Genomic DNA, 24,111 nt, shown 5'->3' with positions numbered 1-24,111 from the left:
TGATGGGCAGACCGCCGGTACTGCTGTGGGGAGATCACACCCCAGTGACAGGGGTTCACATGCACCACCCAAGGAAAAGCAATCAACCGCCCCCCCCAAACCCCCCCCGAGCTTTCTCGACGGATACGTCAAAGAAGCACCAGACAGAAACAGTCCCCCCCCCGAAGACTTCGACGGTGCCTGCCAAACCTCATAGCCTGGTGCGCTCCCCGCATCTGTCTTCTCGGCATGCGTCCTGACATTCCACTAATAAGGGCACCTCATCTAAAAAGCACACTATTGCTGACACGCCGTCTAAGACCGCCTCGGCTGCATTGGTTTCGGAGGAGCCAGTAACCACGACGCCAACAGGCACATTCAAATCCCTCATACAACCGCTGAAGATACGCGAGAGTCTCGCGGCTATTGTTTCGGCAGCGGAATGACCTAAAAGCAGCCCTTCCCCTCTCTAGGGCTTTATCTGATAAATCCCCTCCCTCAAGACAACCTTTCCCTCCTCCAGACACCTGCTTCATCCCTGTGGACCAGAGAAACGTTTGAAAAATGATATGGACAAAATATCACAATTTATAGACTTTTCTGAAATGTTCATTACTCCCAAGAGACTTGGGGAGGAGGACTCCTGATTTTACCAAAGCTGCAGAAGCTTCCAACCCAAACACAAACTTACCAGCAAGAAGTATTTGGGTTTTCTGAGCCAGAGGAGACAAACGAGGATCCCTATAGTCATGAGGACAATGCTTTTGGGCAGGATACAACTGACAGTGCCCAGATTGGTGACAAGATCAGCCAGCAGATGAAGCACCTGGGCTCTCACCCACTCCAATTCCTGACCCAGACGTCATTTGTCTGGTCCCGCCCTCCTCGCCTCAACAGAGGCAGCCATCACCTATTAACAACCAAATGACTTTCAATACCATCCTAAAGAAGGCCGCAGACCACTTCCAAATCGCCACACAAGAAACTGTTCAAGCCTCTGATTTTGTTGAGGACATTCTAAAGGATAAACCTCCCGCAAGTCAGTTATTCCCCTGCTGAATTCCATTAAGAACCACCTTGCACCTTCCTTACTGCCCCCTTCCCTTACAAGCGCTGGCAACCCACGGGTTGAGAAACTGTTTCTCCCCTCTCCATCTGACCCTATGTACATTCGGGGGCATGCCACACCAGAGTCCCTGGTTGTTACCACCACCAAGAAAAGGGCTGGGGTGCCACTGTCTACTGCAGAGGGTCCCCTCGACAAAGACTCCAAGAAACTCTATGCCCTTGGCAAGCATATCTACCAGAATTGAAAATACCACTTTTCTCGCAAGTTATAGCGATGTGCAGTGAAACCTGCTTGAAGAAGGCCTCCAAGAGGTCCCTGAACCTGCATGATCACGCCTGCTGACTTAGGGAAGGCAGGTGACCCACAACATCCTTAACAACATGATAGATGCTGAAGAGACGGCAGGACGCACTGGGGCACAGGGTACTCTTCTCAAGAGGAACGCCTGACTAAAAAATTCAGGTTTTGAGCCAGAGACGCAGGCCTCTTTGATAAACAAGCCCGTGGAAGAATCGAACTTGTTCGGTAAGGCTGTGGATGACGCCTTGGAAATGGTGAAAAAAGACCATGAGACACTCAAATCTCTCAACCAAATCGCAGCCAAACCTGTTCAACAGCGGGAAAGTGCAAACTCTCGCCGTTCCTTTCGGGGTGAGTCATTCTCCTGATCTCCACACACAGTATGGTGCAGGAGGTACCCCATGGTCCTCGGTCAAGGTTCAGCCTGCTACAGCCAATACCAGCAAAGGGGGCAGCGCAGAGGCATGGCTAGAGGCAGAAACTCCACCCTAGAGGCTCCCCGGCCTCTGCATCAAAATGACTCGCCAGTCCGGGTCCCCTTCCATGCCTCCCCAGTCAGGGGGTGGTTGTCATCATTCCTTCACACATGGGAGTGGGTCACATCAGACCATTGGGTACTCAAGATCATCACCTACGGTTATTGCATCGAGTTCCACCGGCCACCTCGATACCATCCACCAAAGAGCAGACTCCTATCACAAGCACACATGCAAATCCTGCTGGAAGATGTGCAGATCCTTCAGGAAAAGAGCACCATAGAGGTTGTCACCATTCATCAGGTAAGCAAGGGTATTTATTCAGTGCACTACCTTGTACCCAAAAAGGATCTCACCATGAGCCCTGTGTTAGACTTGCGCCCAGCAAACAAATATGTCAAACCGCAAAAGTTCAGAATGACGGCATTACAGGAAGTAATTCCACTTCTGGTGCAGGGGGACTACATGGCAACATTGCATATAGAAGAGGCATACTTTCATATTTCAATGTTGCCAGCGCACAGAAAGTACCTAAGGTTCATAATAGAGGACAAGCACTATCAGTTCAAGGTCCCTCCCTTCGGCATTGCCTCATTACCACAGATGTTCACGTAGGTACTGGCAGTCGTAGCAGTCCATCCCTGGTAAGGTAAGCAACATGCCTAACAAATACCCAGAAGACGGTATAATTCCTCTTCAGTCTAGGGTTCTCGATCAAGAAAACATCCAGCCTCGACCCCAGCCAATTCAAACAATTTCTGGGGGCTCTAATTCGGACCAAAGACTGTCTCGTCTTTCCCTCCAACGAGAGGTTTCAGAACATGCTGTTCCAGATCCCTCACTATGTAGCCAATTGCGAGGTGACCATACGCAAGGCCATGCAACTGTTAAGGATGATGGCCTCCTGCATCTACCTAGTTCCACACGCATGCCTGCGCATGCTCCGCATGCATGAGTGGTTCTGAAGCCAATGGTGTCAGGCCAGTGGACAATGGGACGATCTAGTGGTTGTCTCAGCAGCCCTCATTCAGTCACTGCAGTAGTGGTCAAGGGAAACCCTTGCGCATGGGAAGACCTTCACCACCCCGCAGCAAAAGCCATTCGAGGGGTTTGGGTCCTCCGACGTATTCCATATCTATGACATGTAATCACCACAGCTGTGCTGCTTCGGAAACTTTTTTCTGCGTCCTGCGTCGATGACGTCGATGCGCCGTCGTCGAGGGCCTCCTCCGACATCCGACGTCATCCGATGTGATAAGTAGGACGCACGACGCCCGTAGCCTCAGTTCCATTTTTTCCGCGAACGTGTTGCTTCGTGATTCTCGGTTCACGCCTCGACTCTTTGGAGTTCTGTTCTTCTCGGTTCTTCGAACCTGTTCGTTTTGTGTAAATCCTTTGAAGATGTCTTCTACTTAGTCTTCGACCCCGCGTCCGGGTTTCAAGAAGTGCGGGGAGTGTGGGTCCAAGATGTCGGTGACGGACTCGCACGACGCCTGCCTCTGGTGCCTCGGGGAGGCCCACGACACGGATGACTGTATCGACTGTCAGTCGCTCACGTCCAAAGCCTTACGAGAACGTAAGAAGAAATTGTCGGTAGGTCGGGTGTCCAAGCCCAGGAAGTCGAAGTCTGCAGGGCTTTCGACGGATGATTCGAGGGGTGACTCTCCGCGTCATCGTCGGAAGTCTCGTGGGTCTCCTTCTAGGAGTAGGTCTCGCCACTCCTCAGCCTCTTCGAGGCGTTCTCGGAAGCGCCGACACCGGTCGTCTTCCAGGTCCTCCTCGGAGGACTCTGCCCGGCACGTCGCTTACCCCACCAGCCGTGCGACGCCAGAGGAATGGGCTTCCTTCGGGAAGAAAATGCTGGCGATTCTTGAGTCGCAGGGTACTACGCCGTCCGCGCCCCCGAGTGGGGTCGGTCGTGTGAGGTCGAGAGACACCGCTCGCATGAGTGGTCGGCACGAGTCACGGGAGAGGTCCCGTCCGGACAAGGAGACTCGTTCTCGCCGTACCCGTTCCAGGTCCCGGTCCTCGACGCGTTCGAGACCGTGTGCACCTGTGAAGTCTTCGAGGAAGACATCGACGTCTGAGGCGTCGAGGGCGTCGACAGGCTTTCTCGAGGCTCCGGCCTCGAGGAAGTCGTCGAGGCCGTCGACGCTCGGGTCGTCGAGGGACACGCTCGGGGCTCCGGCCTCGAGGGCTGTGTCGACGCCGCCGATGCTGGAGGCGCTGCGTCTGACGTCGACGCCGATTTCCTCGGCGCCGATGCCGGTTCTCCCGGCGCCGATTCGCTCGACGCCATCAACGCCTTTCGTGTCGGAGGTACCCCGTGGCACGGGAGAACCCCCTAGGAAGGCTCTGGTTAAGCGCAAGCACTCTCGGGTGCCTTCTTTTCGCCACCTGGACTATATTTCAGAGGCGGATGAGGATTCTGATGGCCTGGTTCCTAGTCTGGTTCCAGATGAAATTGTCTCGGGCCATAGTCAGTTTGACGATTTGAGACAGTCCCTGCATGATGCCAGTGGACTGGACACCTCTCCGGAGGTGGAGTTTTGTAGGCCTGAGCCTGGCTCTCATGCCGATTCTTCGTACCGGCGCCTTATGGCTAGGGTTGCTGAGTACTTGGGATGGTCTGCTCCCCCAGGGGAGTTTGTGCAGGATGATCTGACGGACATCCTTGATGTTGGTCCCCCCAACTGACCCGGTACTGCCGTTCCATATGGCTTTACAGAGAAGGGTGGCGGCGGCTTGGACTGCTCCGGAGAGTCTCCCGGCGGTGGGCAGATCCTTGTCGCGAAAATACCGTCCAGCCAGTAGCGACCCCTGCTACTTGACCAGGCACCCCACTCCGGAGAGTCTGGTGGTGCAGGCGGCCACGGCCCCGGCAAAGCAGGCGTCGTACCCTACCATCCTTCCGGATAGGGACGACCAACGTTTTGATGGCTGGGCGAAGAAAGTGTTTTCTTCTGGTGGTATGGCGCTTCAGGCGGCCAACTCCATTTGTGCCTTGTCTTGTTTCACACACACTCTGTGGAACTGTGTTGCGTTGGCGGCTGAACATATTCCCGAAGGGGACGAACGGGATGGTTTCCTTGCTATGGTCCAGGATGGTAAGGATGCCATGTGTGAGTCCGTTCAGTCGGGTTTGGATTTAGCTGAATGCGTCAGTAGGTCCATGGCGGCGAGCACCGTGATACGCAGGTTTGCGTGGTTGCGGAAGTCGGGGTTTGCTCCTGATGTGCAGTCCCGGCTCCTCAACATGCCCTTTGACGGTGAACACCTTTTTGGCAGCAAGGCTGACGAGAGCCTTGAGAGGTTGCAGACCTCAAAAGCTGCAGCGAAGTCATTGGGTGCTGCAGTTCGCCAACCTCCGCCTTTTCGTCCTAGGGGACAGCAGTGGAGGGGTGGTTCCTTTCGCTATTACTCATCCTTCAGTAAAGCGAGAGGAGCTGGCAGTCAGAGGCCATCGCAGGGGTACCAGAGGTGGACGACAGGGTACCCGTGGTGCCAAGGCCGCTCGGGCAGTTGCCTCTTTGCCCTCAGGTAACGCCGCAGCCGCTCCCGCTCAGTCGTGAGGCCATGTCCCATGGTTCGCCGGTTGGGGGAAGGCTGGCGCAGCATCTTGTAGAGTGGCAAGCCATTACTTCAGATGTGTGGGTTCTGGAGATCATAACCCACGGCTACTGTCTTCCTTTTCGGCACAGGCCTCGCGACAATCCACCGGGGAACCTCTCTTTGCAGAGTCCGGATCCGCTCCTTGCGCAGGAAATTCAAGCCCTGCTGGAGAAAGGCGCCATAGAACTGGTGCCTGTAGCGGAGAGGAACAAGGGATGGTATTCCCCTTATTTTTTGATTTCGAAGAAAGACGGGGGATTGAGACCCATCATGGACTTGCGCGGTTTGAACAAACTCCTCAGGAAGGACAAGTTCAAGATGGTTACTCTCTCTCAAGTCCTCCAGGCCCTTCAGCTTCAGGACTGGTTGGTGTCACTCGACCTCAAGGATGCTTACTTCCATGTGCCGATCCATCCCAAGCACAGGAAGTACCTGAGGTTCGCGGTTGGCGACTCGCACTTTCAGTTTCGGGTCCTGCCGTTCGGATTGACCTCCGCCCCGAGGGTTTTCACCAAGCTCATGGTGGTGGTGGCAGCGCATCTCAGGCATGGGGGGATTCACGTCTACCCCTACCTGGACGATTGGTTGATCAGGGGGGGCTCTCCCGAGCAAGTCCTGGATCATCTGTCCGTCACCTGCCGCTCCCTTCACAGGCTGGGCTTCTCCCTCAATTTAAAGAAGTCCCATTTGACGCCAACACAGCGGCTCCAGTACATCGGAGCGGTGCTCAACACTTCCCTGGGGCAGTGTTTTCCTCCCCAGGTGAGGGCTCTTCACATTCAGCAGATGGTGCACAAGTTTCAGCATGCCCAGACGCTCCCTGCGTTCGAGTTCTTGAGGTTACTCGGCCTCATGGCATCCTGCATTCTTCTGGTGCCAGAGGCTCGCCTGCGGATGAGATCTTTGCAGTGGGCACTCAAGACGCAATGGTCGCAGTCCTCCGGCAGGATGTCGGACCCGGTTTAGGTGCCGCCCTCGGTCGCCCGGGATCTTCTGTGGTGGGCCGTCGAAGGCAACTTGATGAAGGGGGCTCCATTTTGGCTTCCCTGGCCGGAGGTGACGATCGTGACGGATGCATCCCTCACGGGATGGGGAGCTCATGCCAACGGGCTGACAGTCAGCGGTCGTTGGTCTCCGTCGGAGTCCAGACTCCATATCAATCTTTTGGAGCTGAGGGCCATCAGGCTAGCCCTGAAGGCTTTTCTGCCGACTGTGCGAGGAAAGAGTGTCCTGATCCTGACGGACAATACAGTGGCCATGCACTACCTCAACAAAAAGGGGGGGGCAGGGTCCCTTCCTCTGTGCAGGGAGGCGATGCAGCTTGAGTTCTGGGCCATCCAGCAGGAAGTTTCGATCTCGGCAGTTCATCTGGCCGGAGACGAGAACGTGACGGCGGATGCTCTGAGCAGGCAGAGCGCAATCTCTCACGAGTGGGAGGTGGCTCAGGAGATTCTCCTGGAGATCTTCGCCCTTTGGGGGACCCCTCAAGTGGATCTCTTCGCCTCCAGTGTCAACCGGAAGTGCGAAAGGTTTTGCTCGCGGGAATTTCCTCCAAAAGGAGCCTTAGGAGACGCATTCGTGGTGGAGTGGTCATTCCCGCTGCTGTACGCGTTTCCTCCAGTCCCCGTCATCCCGCAAGTGCTGCGGAGGTTACGGAAGTTCGGTTCCCGGATGATCCTCATTGCCCCGGCGTGGGCTCGGAGGACGTGGTACCCGGACCTTCTCGACTTATCCATCTGCCCTCCACTTCGTCTTCCCTACCGAGACGATCTGCTCTCACGGGAGTGGGGTCAGGTTCTCCATCCAGAGGTCAGATCCCTCAACCTTCACGCTTGGCTTCTGAAAGGTTGAGGTATAAGGATTGGGACCTCCCTGAGGACGTGATGGAGGTGTTGCTTTCGGCCCGAAGGCCAGCAACGAAGTCTCTGTACCGTTGCCGTTGGCGTAAGTTCTGCGACTGGTGCAGAGTTCAGAATGTGGATCCTTTTGCATGTGACATTCCCATGGTCTGTCCTTTTTACTTTCTTTGGCCCACAGGGGCTTGCAAGTGGGTACCGTTAAAGGTTACCTGGCGGCGCTGTCCATCTTTAAGCGCTCGTCTGAAGAGTGTTCTTACTTTAAAATCCCTTTGATTTCACAGTTTCTGAAAGGGCTCACTAATGTGTTCCCTCCGTCACCTTTCCTGGTGCCCGGTTGGGATTTAAACCTTGTTCTTAAGTTTCTTATGGGTGCTCCGTTTGAGCCTTTACATTCTTGCCCTTTGAGACTGTTAACTCTGAAAACTGTGTTTTTAGTTGCAGTTACTTCCGCTCGCAGAGTGAGTGAGTTACAGGCACTTTCAGTTAAGCCTCCCTTCACTGTATTTCACAAGGACAGGGTTGTCCTTAGAGTTCGTCCTTCTTTTCTTCCGAAGGTAGTGACGGAATTTCATTTGGCCCAGAAGGTTGTTCTTCCGGCATTCTATCCTCCTCCGCATCCTGGTAAGGAAGAGGAGAGGCTCCATAGGCTTGATCCTAGGAGAGCTTTAAGCTTTTATGTTTCACGCATGTCCCGGGTCAGAGTGGACGATCAACTCTTTATTGGTTACGCTGGTAAGCGTTTGGGGCAAGCTGTGACGAAACAGACTTTGTCTCGCTGGATTATTTTGGCCATCTCGGAGTGCTACCGCTTGGCGGGTAAGGACCCACCGGCTGGCTTGCGGGCCCATTCTACCAGGGGTATGGCTGCGTCTACTGCCCTGCAGAGGGGTGTTCCTATTCGCAACATCTGTGATGCAGCCACCTGGGCTTCGGTACATACATTTGTACGTCACTACTCCCTCGATTCCATCCGAGCACAGGATCTGGCCTTTGGCAAGGCGGTCCTTTGCTCTGCTATTTGATTGGCTATTCTAAATCTTGATTCTAAATTCTTTCCCTCCTCCTTGCTCTGGTACTGCTTTGGGAGTCTGTCATAGATATGGAATACGTCGGAGGACCCAATCCCCTCGAAGAATAAGTTACTTTCTTACCTGGTAACGTTCTTTCGATGGGATGGTCCGACGACGTATTCCATATCGCTCCCGCCCTGCCTTCCCCGCTGCAGAATTTCTTTTGCGATTCCAGCTTACGTTCCGCAAGGCTTTGTGTCTGACTGGCAGTTGACTAGTGTCACACGTTCTGGGGGAAAAAACTACAACTGAGGCTACGGGCGTCGTGCGTCCTACTTATCACATCGGATGACGTCGGACGTCGGAGGAGGCCCTCGACGACGGCGCATCGACGTCATCGACGCAGGACGCAGACGCCGAAAAAAGTTTCCGAAGCAGCACAGCTGTGGTGATTACATGTCATAGATATGGAATACGTCATCGGACCATCCCATCGAAAGAACGTTACCAGGTAAGAAAGTAACTTGTTCCTCTCACCACAGACTCATCTCTGACGGTGTGGGGGCGGTGGGGGCTCACCTTCACCAGACGGCACACGGCATGTGGTCCCTAGTGGTAGCATCCAACCACAAAAACCTGTTGGTACTGCTAGCAGTGTTCAAGGCTTTGAAGGAATTCCAAACACACCTCCAAGGGAAGACAGTCCTAGTCCTCATGGACAGTAGCATGGCCATGTATTACCTAAACCAACAAGAGGGCACTCACTCTCCAGGGCTATCCAAACTGTTACAGAACATATGGAAATGGGCTCAAAAACCCAATAACGCAATCTTTTGGCGGATGTTCTCAGCAGAGACTTCACATTACCTGTAGAGTAAGATTGGCAATTACACGCAGACATTGTTTTCAACATCTTCACAGACTGGGGCTTCCCAGTGATCAACCTATTCGCAACTCTGGAGAACGCACAATGCCCAGATTATGCCTCCAGGTACCCACAGAACCGCTCCAAGGGGAACAGTGTCTGGATAACCTGGTCAGGGAAATGTGTCTGCACTCCCTCCTTTACCCCACAACTCCCCTGCGCAACAAGATAGTGCATAAGATGCACCAAGAGCCAGTCACGATGATTCTGGTGGCCCGATGTGGGCCCACCAACTTTGGTTCTCCCATTTCATGGCAATGTCAGTCTCTCCTCCCAGGAAGCTGCCGTGCCCCTACAACATGCTGTCGCAGGACAGGGAGGAAACACTTCATCCATGCCCTAAAACTCTCAACTTAGTGGCCTGGCTCCTGAGGTCATAGAGTTTGGGCACCTCCAACTCCCTCTGAGATGTATGAACATACTTGGGGAAGCACGAAGACCCAACACCAGAAACTGCTACTCCAACAAATGGAAGCGTATTGTCATCTGGTGCAATGGCAAGAGCATCAATCTAATTGAATGCACACCTACACATATTGTTCTGTACCTAAATCACCTGCTAGATTCAGGCCTAGTTTTCAATTCCCTAAAAGGCCACTTAGCTGCATTTTCACCATACACCACGTCCCAGAAGAAAGTCTTGTGGTGAAAAATTCCAGTGATAAAGGCTTTTATGGAGGGCGTAAAGAGAATTCATCCCCCCTGTTTACAACCCCCTCCCAGATGGGACCTGAACGTTGTACTTGCTAGACTAATGTGGCCTCCCTTTGAACATATGAATAAGGCTAGCCTTAAAGCACTCCCCTACTTCTTGGTGGCTATCACATCAATAAAGAGAGTTAGTGAACTGTAAGCACTTTCGGTTCAAGAGCCATTCGTCACAATTCACAAAGATGAGGTGCTCCTGTGCACTCACCCTCGATTTGTGCCTACATTTATTTCAAGGTTCCATGTGAACCAGTCTATACTGCCCACCTTTTTCCAGAACCCCACTAACGTGGCAGAAAGAAGCCTCCATGCACTAGATGTGAGGAGAGCAGTGATTTTTCTAAATCAGCTATTTCAAAGTGGATGGAGAACTGCATCACATTGTGCTACACTTGCAAAGAGAGATCTGCCCTTCATGCCTAGAGCACACTTTAATCTGGGCACAGGGGCTACCATAGTATTCATTGCAAATGTTCCTCTTGAGTCCATATGTAAAGCAGCAACTTGGAGTTCTGTACACACCTTTACACAACACTATTGCTTAGATACACATTCTAGGTCTGATTCTCAGGTGGGATAAGCGGTGCTAAAACATCTCTTTGCTACTGTTCCTTCACACATCCCACCACCATCTCTGAGTACTGTCCGCTAGTCTATGCACAGCATGTGATTCTAAGCAGATAAACAAGCATCCGAAGACATGCATTACTTGCCGGAATAGCTTTTCTGATGATTGTATCTGCTTGAATTCACATGCGCCTCCCCTCATGGAGTAGAAGGAACATAGACATCTTACACCTTCTCTTTCTGTACTCACTCACGCTGGTCATAAGGCTCCCTCATGGCAGAAAAAACACAATCGGAGGGACCTCGAGCCATGAACCTCGGCGCGTGAGGGATTTTGGGTACACTAAACGTCACATTGGGGATAGTGTTACAGTCACAGCCATGTCGATGTCCCCTTTTGATCCTCGATAGAAAGATGCAACACTCTGCGATTACCACTAGATGTTGGACTATATGCAATGCATGTGAATCTAAGCAGATACAATCTTCAGAAATGCTATTACGGTAAGTAATGCATGTCATATACTGAAAGGGTACCTCTACTAGCCAATCCTCTCCATGGGATACAACTTTTTACACAGTACAGTGCAAAGGAAACTTTCAGATTCTCATAACAATTTTCTTGCATTTCATACTTTTTTTCCTGCTTGTCAGAGATTTACATACCTGCCACTGATTGGAGAACAATGGTGCCTAGGTGTGATAGCTAGACATATGTTTAGATTGGTATTGAACCTTATCAGGCGAGAGTTAGATTTGCTTTCTCTAGAAGCGACAGTAACTCCTCAGAAGCACCTCATCACCTGATTCTCTGCTGATTTACAAGATCATCGCGAGAGAAATATCAAACCGCCATCTGACTACTCTAAATGTTTGGGTAGACAAACTAAGCTGGTGGAGATTGCATGTACAGAAGAAGATCTGCAAGCAAACCCAGTAAGAGTAAAATCCAAAATAGAAGCCCAAGATTGGATTAATACTCTTGAGAAAGCACAGTCTAACAAACTTACAAAACACCTCCCGCCGACCTTTAACAGACTGAAGACACCACTGCGATACTGCATAAAGTTTCCAGACAAACAACTAAGGATAACCTATATGAGAGCATGCTTCAACCTTCTGGCAACACGCGAAATTCAGGCTATCAGATTAAAAATGGCCATCAAAGAATGCAGACTCTGTGGCGAGTCCAAACAACCTGAAACGGTAAGACATCTCCTAATGCATTGTTCGGAGATGAGAGATATACAGGCTACTTACATGAACAGCCTATGCACCGACTTTGTGGGACATCAAGGAGAAGAAGAATCCAAATGGTGGAATAGACTGATGTCAGGGGAAAAGACAAACTGGTCAATAGCTGCAGAAAAAGTTTAGCAAGGTGCTTTTCACAAAATTAATGCACAAACTGACGCACTTATTATGCTGCCAGCACGAGACCAGGCTGAACGAATCGGACGGGATCTGACTCTAACCGTATGAGAGGGGGCTCTGTGGAATCTTCTTCCCCCCCCCCCCCGCTTTGAACTTTAAAGGTATCTTGTTGTTGTTTTTGTGCACCCTTGGCCTTTGATTATCCCAACTATTTTTGACTGTCTTCGCTACATTTTCTTTGCTCTTTTCTCCTTTCTTCGGCTTCTTCTTCGGCTTCTTCTTCTTCATCTTCTTTTTTCTTCTGTCTCCTCCTCTGCTGTAATCTGTTAGCTCCTAAGGAATGTTCAAGATTCTTGTAAAAATTGCTAATGTGATTATAAACAAGTAAATAAAAAAATAATAAATTGGACACAAAATTCAATCTGGGGCTGCTGCTAACGTAAACTGGGTAAAATGAAAAGTTGAGACCATTCAGAATTCAGATGCCGAATAAGTAGGCAAAATAAGGTGAACCTCTTACAAGGTACAAAGTTGCAAAACCAAGTGCCTCCTGTAGGATAATGGCTTGATTTGATCTGTAAGAAAGAGTTGGCAGCGCCAAGCACATTTTCTCTTGTTGCTCTGTCAAGCTAAAATTGCTGATTGAGCATCCTTTTTTTTCTTCTAGATGCTGTAATGTCTGTGATGATGTGCGTGAGGCCTACAGACGGAAAGGCTGGGCCTTTAAGAACCCGGATGCAATCGAGCAGTGTAAAAGAGAGGGCTTCAGTCAGAAAATGCAAGAACAGAAAAATGAGGGCTGTAAAGTGTATGGATTTCTTGAAGTCAACAAGGTAAAATGTTCTATTCCTCACAAGATCCAGTGTTGTCTCTTCTAAATCACCCCAGAAGTCCTTTTCAGTTTTTAGCATGACTTAAAAAATGTTTTGCAGAAGGAGTTTAGCAAAGTAACCCCATGGAATGTTTTTATTTTTCTCTTTTTGTGCTCGAGTTAACACTGTTCTTGACATGTAGCTGAATTGATTGCGATAACCGAGAAAAATGTGGTAGCGTTGGTTGCAGTCTCGTAGCCCAAATCTGCTAACAACACTCTAGGCTTCTCCAAGGACACCTGCTACAAATGATGCCAGTTATTGATTTTAATTTATGTAGCTACCTTATGACTGGGAGGGTCTTCTGGTTACTTAAAAGCCAAAAGCATAAGAACAAATACCTGCCATTAGTTAAGACAAAATGAGACCAATTGAAAAAGCGAATGTTTCACGTTACTAAAGGAGTGGTGGATGCATTGTGCCTTTGATACCTACTGATCTTCCATTAATGTGTGAGTGAGGTTTGTTTTGTTTCCACAGACTTGTTCCAAACAAAGAAAGTGTCTGCCCTTGATCTTTATGCATATTAGTGTTTGATTTCCCCAGATTACATCCAATGATGTAGGCAGCTCCCATAGGTTACCACTTACCTTTTTAGGGGCTGGCCCTGTGAAGTGTCTAGGGTGTTCCCACACACCCCAAACATTTTATTAAAATATTGTTCCAAACACAGCATATTTATTGAGTGTCTCCGTAATAATTAACAACCATGCAATGCATAGCAGCAGACAAAGTAGTACATTTTTATCTAGTTCATTGCGGGACAAGAAACCCCTAAACCTTCTCCCAGTTACTACACAACCTCTTACATGGTTATAAATAAATGAAAAGGTATTATATACAGCATCTTCGATCAACCCTTTGGCATCCACGTCAAGAAGGCATCAAATCAAGTGTTTGTAACAGAGAATCAAGAAAAGTGCTCCATATAAAATACATTTATGAAATTTTCTCCATCGCTTTCTTTTTAATCCTGATGTCCAGTTTCTCAGCTGCCTGTTCTGTTATGTTGCTATTCCAAGTTCTCCATCAGAAGAGGATTGAGGTACTTCTAGTGCCACACTGCCTGGCGCTTTACCATTACCATCCTCACCATCTCAAACTTTGTAAGGTTACTTTTCTTCTTAACAGGAGTTTCATATCATTTTCATCTATTGTGATTTATATCGCGCTTTTGACAAAGTGCCATTACAAAAATGTAAATAACAATGTTACAATCATGGATGAAAATGTAAGTCATGAGGAAGAGGAACAGGATTTTGAGACGAGTACGGCAGAGAGAATAACTAGGAGAAGAACGAATTAGAAGAGGAAGAGAATTCCAATGAATTGGGGGGCCAAAAGAGAGCTGAAATGGGATGATGCACAGTGGGGTTTGGGAACAACCAGTCAATAAGTGGATTCAGATCGAAGAGATCTGGCTAGAACATAGAAGAAAACAAAAGAAGCAAGATAAGGAGGAGCAAGCCTGTGTAGATATTTGAAAACAATAGAGAGGAAGCGAAAGAGAAGACGAGACAAAGGACATGATAGCAGCCAAAGAAAGAGCCGTAGAAATAGAAGAGCGAGAAGATAAATCAAAAAGTAAGCGAATAGCCGAATTATAGATAGAACGAAGAGGAAAAAGACAAGTGGCCATCAGCCCAATCAACAGGGAAGAACAATGAATACAAGAGAAAATAAGGGTTTAAATGAGAATCTTAGTGGGTCCCTTCCAGCTCCAGGGATGGCTGCCTGAAGGCTTAGCACCTGCACCTAAACTGATTCCCTGTTCTACAATGGCTGATACAAGCATAACTGACCCAAAGCAACCTGCAAAAAGGCAAAAGGGGAAAGATGAGAAGACCCCTAATGAAAGAGAGGACAAGATATTGGATCTATTGACCAAAGTGACCCTAGATGTAGCTGAAATCAAGGAGAAAGTTTCTAAGGCAGAGGAGAGAGATGTTGAACTCACTTCAAATATCAACAGGGTGGAGACTAATTTAAATGACATGGATAGCAGAGTGCTCAAAATGGGATACCAGATAAGCGAATTACAAATTAAGAATGAAAAGCTGTCCTTGAAGATCTCAGAGTAAGAACATTTTTCAAGGAGAAACAATGAAGATTGCTGGCTTTCCTGAGCACATGGAGAGAGAGGTAAACCCATGAAGTTCATAGAAAAAACGCTGATCTCCTTGCTTAAACTGGACCCGAAAATCAGTTTGGACATGGAGAAGGCACACACAAGTCTGAGGCATAAACCATCATTGGGCCAGAGGCCCAGACATTTTGTGGTGACATTTTTAAGATTCCCAGCAAAGGAAATGATTTTGAGGAAAGCAAGGGAGCTGAAAGACCTTTCTCTCCGTGGCCAGAGGGTGATGATTTGGAGACCTCAGCCGAGATGTCCTGGATGAGAGTAAGGAGTTCAATATCGAAAAAGAGAAGGCAAGAGCCAAAAGCCTCAAATACTACGTGGTTTACCGAGCAATATTTTGTGTGGTCATGGATGGCCGGCTATTCTCATTTAATGACAGCAAAAGTGCTGAGGCTTTTCTAAATGATCTTGAAAAATAACAAGAGCCTATGGAAGCCATTGCATCCAACTCGCAAAGGATTATGCCATCTAAAAAGAAAATATAAACAATAATCCTTATCTTGAAAAAATGACTTGCATGGCTGGATATCTTTTTCAACTCTTGGCTTTTACTTGGCTTTACTTATTTTATGGTTGATTGTTTGCTTCGTTTGCCATCCGCTTCATATTTTTTACTTTTTTTTTTCTTTACCTTTCTAACGCAACCATAATGTGGCCGTTATTTTCGTTCCAAGTTGTTTTTCTATGAGCTTCGTTGCTCTAGCTCATTAGAGGAAGAGCCCCCTACGACGGCGTATGTGACGTGCGCAATGCAGGAAGAGACCGGAGCTACAGGGTCTTGGATGTGGAATGGTGTGCCTGCGGCGCTGATAAAGTTGACTGGATCGGGATCGAGGCGGCGAGGAGTGAGGTGGAGGCGATAGCGGACGCGAAACCAACTGGTAAAAGGGGACTGCGTTGCGGAAGGCGTACAGCGCTGGATCAAGAGGTGGGGAAGACTGCTAGCATGGTCGGGAGAGAGGAGCCGCCATCCACTACCGAAGCATGTAAAGCCCAAATAAAACTAAATATGCTCTTTAATGCTTATTCACACATTGAGCGTTCTGAACAAAGTTATGCATTTAATGGAAAATTACACCACAAACCCTGAAGGAAAGAAGTGCCAACGCTGTGTTCTCTTGCTGTCGAGACAATCCTATGTACTGCACCTATGGAAGACTTTCAGCGATCGATCAAAAGGTGGGGAAGACTGCTAGTGTGGGAGGGCCAGAGAAGCCGTTGTACGCTACTGAAGCATGAAAAGCCCATTTAAAAATACATACGCTCATAAAGTTAAGTCCCTCATTGAGCGTTCTGAATTAAGTTATGCATACAATGGGAAAATGGCGCTGCAAATCCTGAAGGAGGAAAGTGTAAACACTAAAAGATGGGTTCTGCTGCACCCCCTCGCTGAGACGCCATGGACACCATGGAGCTGTTGCGAAAAGGCAATATATCAATACACAGGCCTATGATTTATGTTTTCACCATTAGGATTAACACAAAACGTGTCATGCCTCACTGGGTTACGTCTCCGCCTTTGCAAATACTCTTTGCTGCCATTGATCAATACACTTACCATTGGCCCAATAGATCCCAGTGTGGTTGATGGGCCCTGGTAGTGGAGCTGAATTGCTGATGATTCTGACTTAAGGATGTGCATGCAGATTCTGTTGGCTGCCTGAGTCTGACTAAGCGAAGTTGGGTGCGCTTGCAATCCACTGATCATATGATTGCTAGGCGCGTTACTATTTTGGAACTAATTTTCCAGTGGTTTGATGTTGCTTCTGTCGCTTTAGTTTTGGACTGTTGCGCAATTGATTCATGTTTATTCATGCAAGTCGAATGATGGACACTGAAATATTAACATGTCTAATGGGCAACGCTGGGCTACAGGTTGAGCTGTGTGTTTTTTTGATGGTAATGTGTAAGGGGACAAGAATTTAACAATAATGTATGGGCAGATTACGGCAAGCGGTAGAGTTGGTAAGCAATTATTCAATCATCTGTGTTGCTGTATGTATAAGTCACAGCAGGGTCAACGGTAAGGTGCAACACAGAGTTGTAAGCAGATTGTAGGACCACTATGTGGATATATCCCGCATGCTATATAGATGATAAAATATGTTCTGATGCTTGTTAATCTGCTTAGGATCACATGCTGTGCATATAGTCAGACATCCAGTGGTAACTGCTGAGTATTGCATCTTGTCTGCTGAGAATCGAAAGGGGACGTCGACATGGGCGTGCCTGCAACACATGACGTGTAGTGTACCCAAAATACCTCACGCTTCGAGGTCCCTCAGATTGTTTTTTTCCGCCCAGTGTACTGGCCGCCTTATGCGGAGCTCTTCCAGAAACATTGCTATTGTTATACTTATCGACCTTTGGTCATTTTATAATATATTATCTTGGCGTCTCTTCCCTCGGCGGCTGTTTCCGGTTTCCTGACCTACGCCGAAGCCTGCTCCACAGACCTTCAACGGAAAGTGATCCGGTCGGCGCTGCCTATCACGTGGCCAGGCCTTTTGGCCGGCCTACACAGTAGAGAGAGTGGTTTCGGGGTGGACATTTCCTTTGTAAGAATGCCTTTCCCTTTTCTGTCTTTGTTCCCTTGGTCTTGTCATCACTCTATTATTCCTTCTCTATGGAGAGGACTCCATTTAGGTTTTGTCCTTCATGCAAGGCCAAATTCCCGTGGAAAGACAAACCCCTTAAGTGTAATAGGTGTCTTCCCCTTAACCACAACGAGGCGGCCTGTGCGGCTTGTAAGCTCCTGCACCCGAAGACACTATAGGAGCGCCGTGTTAAGCGGTGGGCGGCCTACGGGATGTCGCAGGCCGAGAGTAGTTCCCCTGCTGCCGCAGCCACCGAGTGTGACGAAGGGCTTAGTGACGACCAGGGCTCCGAATCGGAGGCTGTTGAACTCACGGCAGAGCGTTCCCGCTCTGCATCATCCATCCCCGGCCCCAACAGGCATGATGTGGGTCCTGCTATGGGGACTGTACATCCCGGCGACAAGGACGCACATTCTTCCCACACTAAAGACGCAACCACTGTTTGTCTTCGATGGAACAGTGGAAGCGTTCCATAGCGCCAACGGGCACACCGGATACTTCGGCAGTGCCCGCCGATAGTCAGGATCGGCAGTCCTCCCTGCAACCGCAGGTGTGGCATGCGACAGGGCAGTCAAAATCAAAGGCGTCAGAAGAAGGTGTTGGCGGAACTGAAGGCCCTGGTTACGCCAAAAACAACTGTGCAACCGGAGGTCCAGACTAAACACACTCCTGTGACACCAAGTATTACCGAAAGCATTGCTAAGATCGTTTCAGCGGCAAACCAAAGAGAACGGCCAATGGACTCGATGAAACCTAAGGATAAACCTATGGATTCGTCAAAACCTAGAGATAGGCCTAGGGATTCATCGAAACCTACAGATAGGCCTGAAGATACGTCCGAAGATACGCCACAACCGTCTGAACCTCAAAAGGACTGTTCAGAGGGCCCTGGGTCTCTTTCTTTGACGTTGAAAGAAAAATCTTGACATTCTAGATCAGAAGATCAACTAGAAGAGCCTTTCCCACCCCTAGACTACTATGGTTCCTCTATGTACCACAGAGAAGTTTGAGGGGTGTATGAATAGGTTGGAGAGGTTTGTGGAACTCTCAGGGAAGTCCACACCCAAAAGGCCTCGAGAGGAGAGCCTTTTTCCTCCTGTTGCCAAATTTCAAAAGACCTTTGATCGTTCTCAGGAAGAAGAGATTTATGACCTCACTGAGGAGGAGATCCCTATAGACAAATTCAATCAGGATGAATATCCATTTGGGGACCCTGTGGATGATCCCATTGACCCCACAGAGGGTTGGGAGGACAGCCACGACCGGGTCGACCCTCAGCCTTGGGCATTACCTAATCCAACACCGGAACCTGATGCCCTGTCATGGATTCCCCTCCACCCCCCACCACATCTACTTGTCAGGCCTCCCCAGTTGACAACCAGGTGGCGTATAACGCTATCTTAAGGAGGGCAGATGAACATTTTCAGGAAGCTGTACCAGAGGCTGATTTTGTTGAGGACATCTTGAAAGAAAAACCACCGGCCAGCCAGGCTATTCCTTTGTTGAATTCAATTCAGAAAAGCTTGGCTCCTTCATTGTTGACACCCACCCTAACCAGGGCAGTCAATCCTAGAGTAGAAAAACCTTCCCCTTCTGACCCCCTTTACATCAGGGGACATGCTACTTCTGATTCCCTGGTAGTAACTATAACCAGGAAGAGGGCGGTTGGTCCCCCTGTCCACAGGGCAAACACCCCCCTGACAAGGAGTGCAAAATGGTTATACGTACTAGAGAAAAGCGTCACAACTGCCGCAGCTTTTTCCACTCGCATAGCTAATAACACAACTTTGTTGGCTAGCTATTTAGACGCACAATGGAACATGCTACAAGAGGGCTTTCAAGAAGTCCCTGAACCGCTGCGGGCTCGCCTGCTTTCCATTGTAGCTGTGGACAAACAGGTTAGAGTATTCTCAAAAATACTTCGGATGGAGCAGAAACAGCTTGCAGGACCTTGGCACAAGGTACCCTCTTAAAGAGTCATGCATGGTTACAAAACTCCGATTTCAAACCAGAAACCCAAGCTTCATTAATAAATAAGACGGTGGAGGAGACCAACTTATTTGGGAAAGAGGTTGATGAAGCGCTTGAAACAGCTAAAAAGGAGCACGACACCCTCAAGACCCTGGATCAAATCACCCAGAGGCCTTCTCCATGGAGAAGGAATGGCTCTAGATGTTCCAATCTCGCTTCCCTCACAACCAGTATGGCACGGGAAATAACTGCTCCTCGCCCCAGGGAACCAGCTACGCCACCCCGTATGTCCCTAGAGGTCAACGACGTGGAAAGGGAAGGGGCCGGAATTCCACCCCTAGAAGCTACCCAACCTCAGGTCAGAAATGACCAGCAGATCCGGGTCCATGGGAGGGGATAACTCTGCAGGAAGTAATTCCCTTGCTTGCACAGGGAGACTACATGGCAACATTGGACAAGAAAGATGCATACTTTCATATTTCAATGTTGCCAGCGCACAGAAAATACCTCAGATTCATAAGACAAACACTATCCGTTCAAAGTACTATTCTTCGGCATAGCCTCAGCTCCAAGCGTGTTCACAAATGTACTAGCAGTATTTGTTTGTTTGTTTGTTTTATTATTTATATAGCGCACCAGACCCAGGGGTATTCGGGCGCGAAGGCAGCAAGAGGGTTGTTCAGCTTAGGTTACAGGTTGAAGATTGGACATATTGGTATAGCTCCGGTTACAATGCTGTAGACAAGTGATGTCGGGGAATCACAGAAATATATACAATACGTTTACAAGAATAAAGGTGTAACATATAAATAGAACAGGTCAAATATACAAAATATACATGAGATCCCAGATGACATTAGGGTGAGGTTAGGCATCATGAGCTTTTAGCCGTTGAATCAGATTGGATCTGAATTGCCGGTAGGGGAGATCTTCCCTTAGAGCCGGGGGAAGGGAGTTCCAATATTGTGCTGCTTTAACAGCAAAGCTGCTCCCATCAGATTTAGTGAGTTTGAATCTGGGTACTAGTAAAAGGTTGGAGTTGGCTTTCCTTAAGGGGCGAGAGGCTGTTTGTCTGGTGACTCTGTCTATGAGGTATTGTGGGGCTGCTTGGTTAAGGCATTTGTGTGTAAGGGATGCTGTTTTAAGGAGGATTTTGTCTTTAGTGGAGAGCCAGTTGGTAGATCCCCTGAGGTCTGAAATATGGGCATTTTTAGGGAAGTTTAGGGCGGCTCTAAGGGCATTATTTTGAAGAGTCTGTATTTTGGCGGTGATGTATTTATTGCTACCTACATAGAGGGCGTTGCGGTAGTCGAGTTTCGACAGGATTAATGCTCTTGCTAGTGTGACGCAGTTATTGGGAGAGAGGAAAGGCTTGGCTGCTCTGATTAACTTGCAGGTGGCTGAGGTCATGGCACTCACTTGTTTACCAAAGGTGAGCGTGGAGTCTATATAGAAGCCCAGGGTTTTAACTACTTTGGCCACCGTAATGGTGGTGTTGTCAATTATGAAGGATTCATAGTTGGGACCTAGTTTTTTGATGTTGGAGGAGGTGCCTAGAATGAGGAGTTCAGTTTTGTCATCATTCAGGCATAGACCGTGGGAGGCCATCCATGCCTGGATGATGAGGTAGATTCTGTTCACAAAGGCCAAATCCTTGTCATAATCTCCCGTCAACGGGATGAGGATCTGTGTATCATCTGCATAATTAGTGTAGGTGATACCTAGATTGTCTAGATCATCGAAAAGGGGCTTTGTGAAGATATTGTAAAGGGTAGGTGATACACATGATCCTTGGGGTACGCCGCAAGAAATAGGTGCGGGGTCTGCAGCTGCTAGAGGAGAGAAGACTTGCATTGTCCTGTTGTCTAAGAAGGACTGGATCCATGCAACGCCATGTTGCATGCGACGCCATGTATTGGCGTTACACCTACGCAGAGAATCAATCCCAATGTGCCCTTATCTGGATGATTGGTTAATAACAGGGTAAACACCACAAATATGCAAACCCAACACCCAAATAGCAATCAACTTGTTGTTCCAATTGGGATTCTCCATCACTGAGAAAAAAATCAAGTCTACCCCAGTCAAGTGAAACAATTTCTGGGAACAATCCCAAAGACTCAAGAAGAGTTAGACTTCCCCTCAAACGATGGAGTACAACACATGTTGTTTCAAGTAGATCAATATTTAGCCGGTCTCCAGATAAACATGCGCAAGTCGATGCTCCTGCTTGGGATGATGGCCTCATGCATCTATCTGGTTCCTCACGTGCGACTGCACAATGCGCCCAATGCAAGAGTGGTTAGCAAAACAATAGTCTCAGGCAAGCAGCAGTGGGACGATATAGTGGTTGTTTCACTAACGTTAATACAAGCTCTATGCTGGTGGTCCAAAGGCAACTTGCTTAACCCTTTAAGTGCCATGGGTATTTCTCCCCAGTGCCAGGGCCTTTTTTGGTGATTTTGGTATGTGGCCATTCAATGGCGTGTAACTTTTTTGTTACATGCGATATCTCGGCCAAATTTGGCTCCTTTTTTCCCCACATGTAAGCGGTCGTAACGCCACCCAGGAATCCCAGGTTGCTGTAGGGGGGTGAGAGAAAATGAGCAAAAAGGGCGAACATTTTGGGTTTTTTCAGAAAATGCCAATAAAATGATGTACAAAGAAGCCTGTGGTTTTTTCCTTGTAAGAGCTAGGAACAAATGGTTTGCTGTGCTGAGTTCCCCAATTTCCTGGCTTTCAGGAACAGGTTGAGTGGAAATGGAAAGAAATTATTTTGATGTGGTTATCAACCGTTTTGTGAGAGGTAGGCGATTTTGGCCCTTTTTGCCAATTGGACATGCATGGACGGAATGGAAGAAAAGGGCAGGAAAGCCAAATTGGAGGACCGAAAGGCATATATTTCTGAAAAGTAGCCAAAATTCCAAGTTTAGGAAGGGGTGATTTGCATAGGTCAGGCAACAACTAGGTAGGGGAAACTGCTATCGATTGGGGGAAAAGCAGGAAAATGACCGAAACAAAAGGTATGTGTTGGACGTGGTTGGCTTGGTACGGCAATGGCTTCTATGAATTTGGAGAAAAGCAATGCTCCGCTACATTCCCCCGACTCTTGCAGTTAGGAGAGCATACATTTTTTGTAGTGTTTTACAAAACAAGCAATACCACAAGCCAAACACTGAGCCATGGTACACAGGAGTTTTACGCTCACGGCCTGACCAGACGCACTTAGCATGTGTAAATCGGGAAAACCAATGTGGTGAGGAACGGCAAGCATACATTTTTTGAAAGAGCACAGGCAGACCTTTTCAAGGGTAGGTGACTTGTGCAGGTTACAAAAGTGTATGGTGGCTAAAGCAGCGACTAAATGTAGGTCACATTTGGGAAATGAAAGGGTTGTGAGACAAAGGGCACCAGCAAATGGGTCAAAACGTTATGAAAACCACACAAACACAACACATGGCCTACGTCCCGCGTTCCCACAGGTGTCCCGATGAAAACGGTACCTCACATGTGTGGGTGCACCTACCTGGCCGCCAAGGGGGAAAGCCTAAAACACAAGTAACCCCAAGTCTGTTTTCAGAGCGGAATCTCAGACATTCTGCCGACCGGCACAACATACAGATATGGGCCTTGGGTGTCCAAGCCACCGAGGAAAACGGGGAACCCCATGCATTTCCGGAAAGAGGACACCCGTGGGAATCCGCAGAGGTATGATTTGCGCACATCGCCCCAGACTTTATTACCCAGACAGCCCCGCAAAGTCCGAAATGTGGGGGAAAAAAACGCTTTTTCCTCACATTTCGCTCGGCGCACCCATCGAAACACGCCCCCAACAACACATGGCCTACCGTCCTGTGTTCCCACAGGTGTCCCGATGAAAACGATACCTCACATGTGTGGGTGCACCTACCTGGGCTCGAAGGAATAAGGCTAAACCACTGCTATCCCCCCAAAGGGTTTGGGGAGGCAACCTACAGATATAGGCCTGGGGTGTTTCAGCCACCAAGAAAAACAGGGACCCCCATGCATTTCCGAAAAGAATACACCCGTGGGAATCCGCAGAGGTATGATTTGCGCAAATCGCCCCAGAATGTATTACCCAGACACCCCTGCAAAATCCGAAATATGGGAAAATGAACGCAGTTTCCACACATTTTGCTCGGCTCACCCATCGAAACACACCCCCAACAGCACATGGCCTACCGTCCCGCATTCCCACAGGTGTCCCGATGAAAACGGTACCTCACATATGTGGGTGCATCTACCTGGCTGCCAAGGGGAAAGCCTAAAACACAAGTAACCCCAAGTCTGTTTTCAGAGCGGAATCTCAGACATTTTGCCGACCGGCACAACATACAGATATGGGCCTCGGGTGTCCAAGCCACCGAGGAAAACAGGGAACCCCATGCATTTCCGAAAAGAGGACACCCGTGGGAATCCGCAGAGGTATGATTTGCGCAAATCGCCCCAGAATGTATTACCCAGACACCCCTGCAAAGTCCGAAATGTGGGAAAATGAACGCATTTTCCACACATTTTGCTAGGCTCACCCATCGAAACACACCCCCAACAGCACATGGCCTACCGTCCCGCATTCCCACAAGTGTCCCGATGAAAACGGTACCTCACATGTGTGGGTGCACCTATCG

At 48.8% G+C, this 24,111-nt stretch overlaps 1 protein-coding gene across 1 annotated transcript in view; it reads left to right on the top strand.

Annotated features, from left to right (window-relative positions):
* Nucleotides 1-24,111, top strand: part of ERGIC3 (ERGIC and golgi 3) — an 834,442-nt gene that overhangs the window by 228,075 nt on the left and 582,256 nt on the right. Inside the window, exon 6 of the mRNA XM_069652225.1 lies at nucleotides 12,547-12,712. Coding sequence (XP_069508326.1) covers nucleotides 12,547-12,712 — 166 coding nt within the window. The remainder of the gene's footprint in view (nucleotides 1-12,546; nucleotides 12,713-24,111) is intronic.

Source organism: Ambystoma mexicanum, chromosome 3p (assembly GCF_040938575.1).
Source record: "Ambystoma mexicanum isolate Mex_15411 chromosome 3p, UKY_AmexF1_1, whole genome shotgun sequence".
Taxonomy (NCBI): domain Eukaryota; kingdom Metazoa; phylum Chordata; class Amphibia; order Caudata; family Ambystomatidae; genus Ambystoma; species Ambystoma mexicanum.
This window is presented reverse-complemented; position numbering and strand designations above follow the sequence as displayed.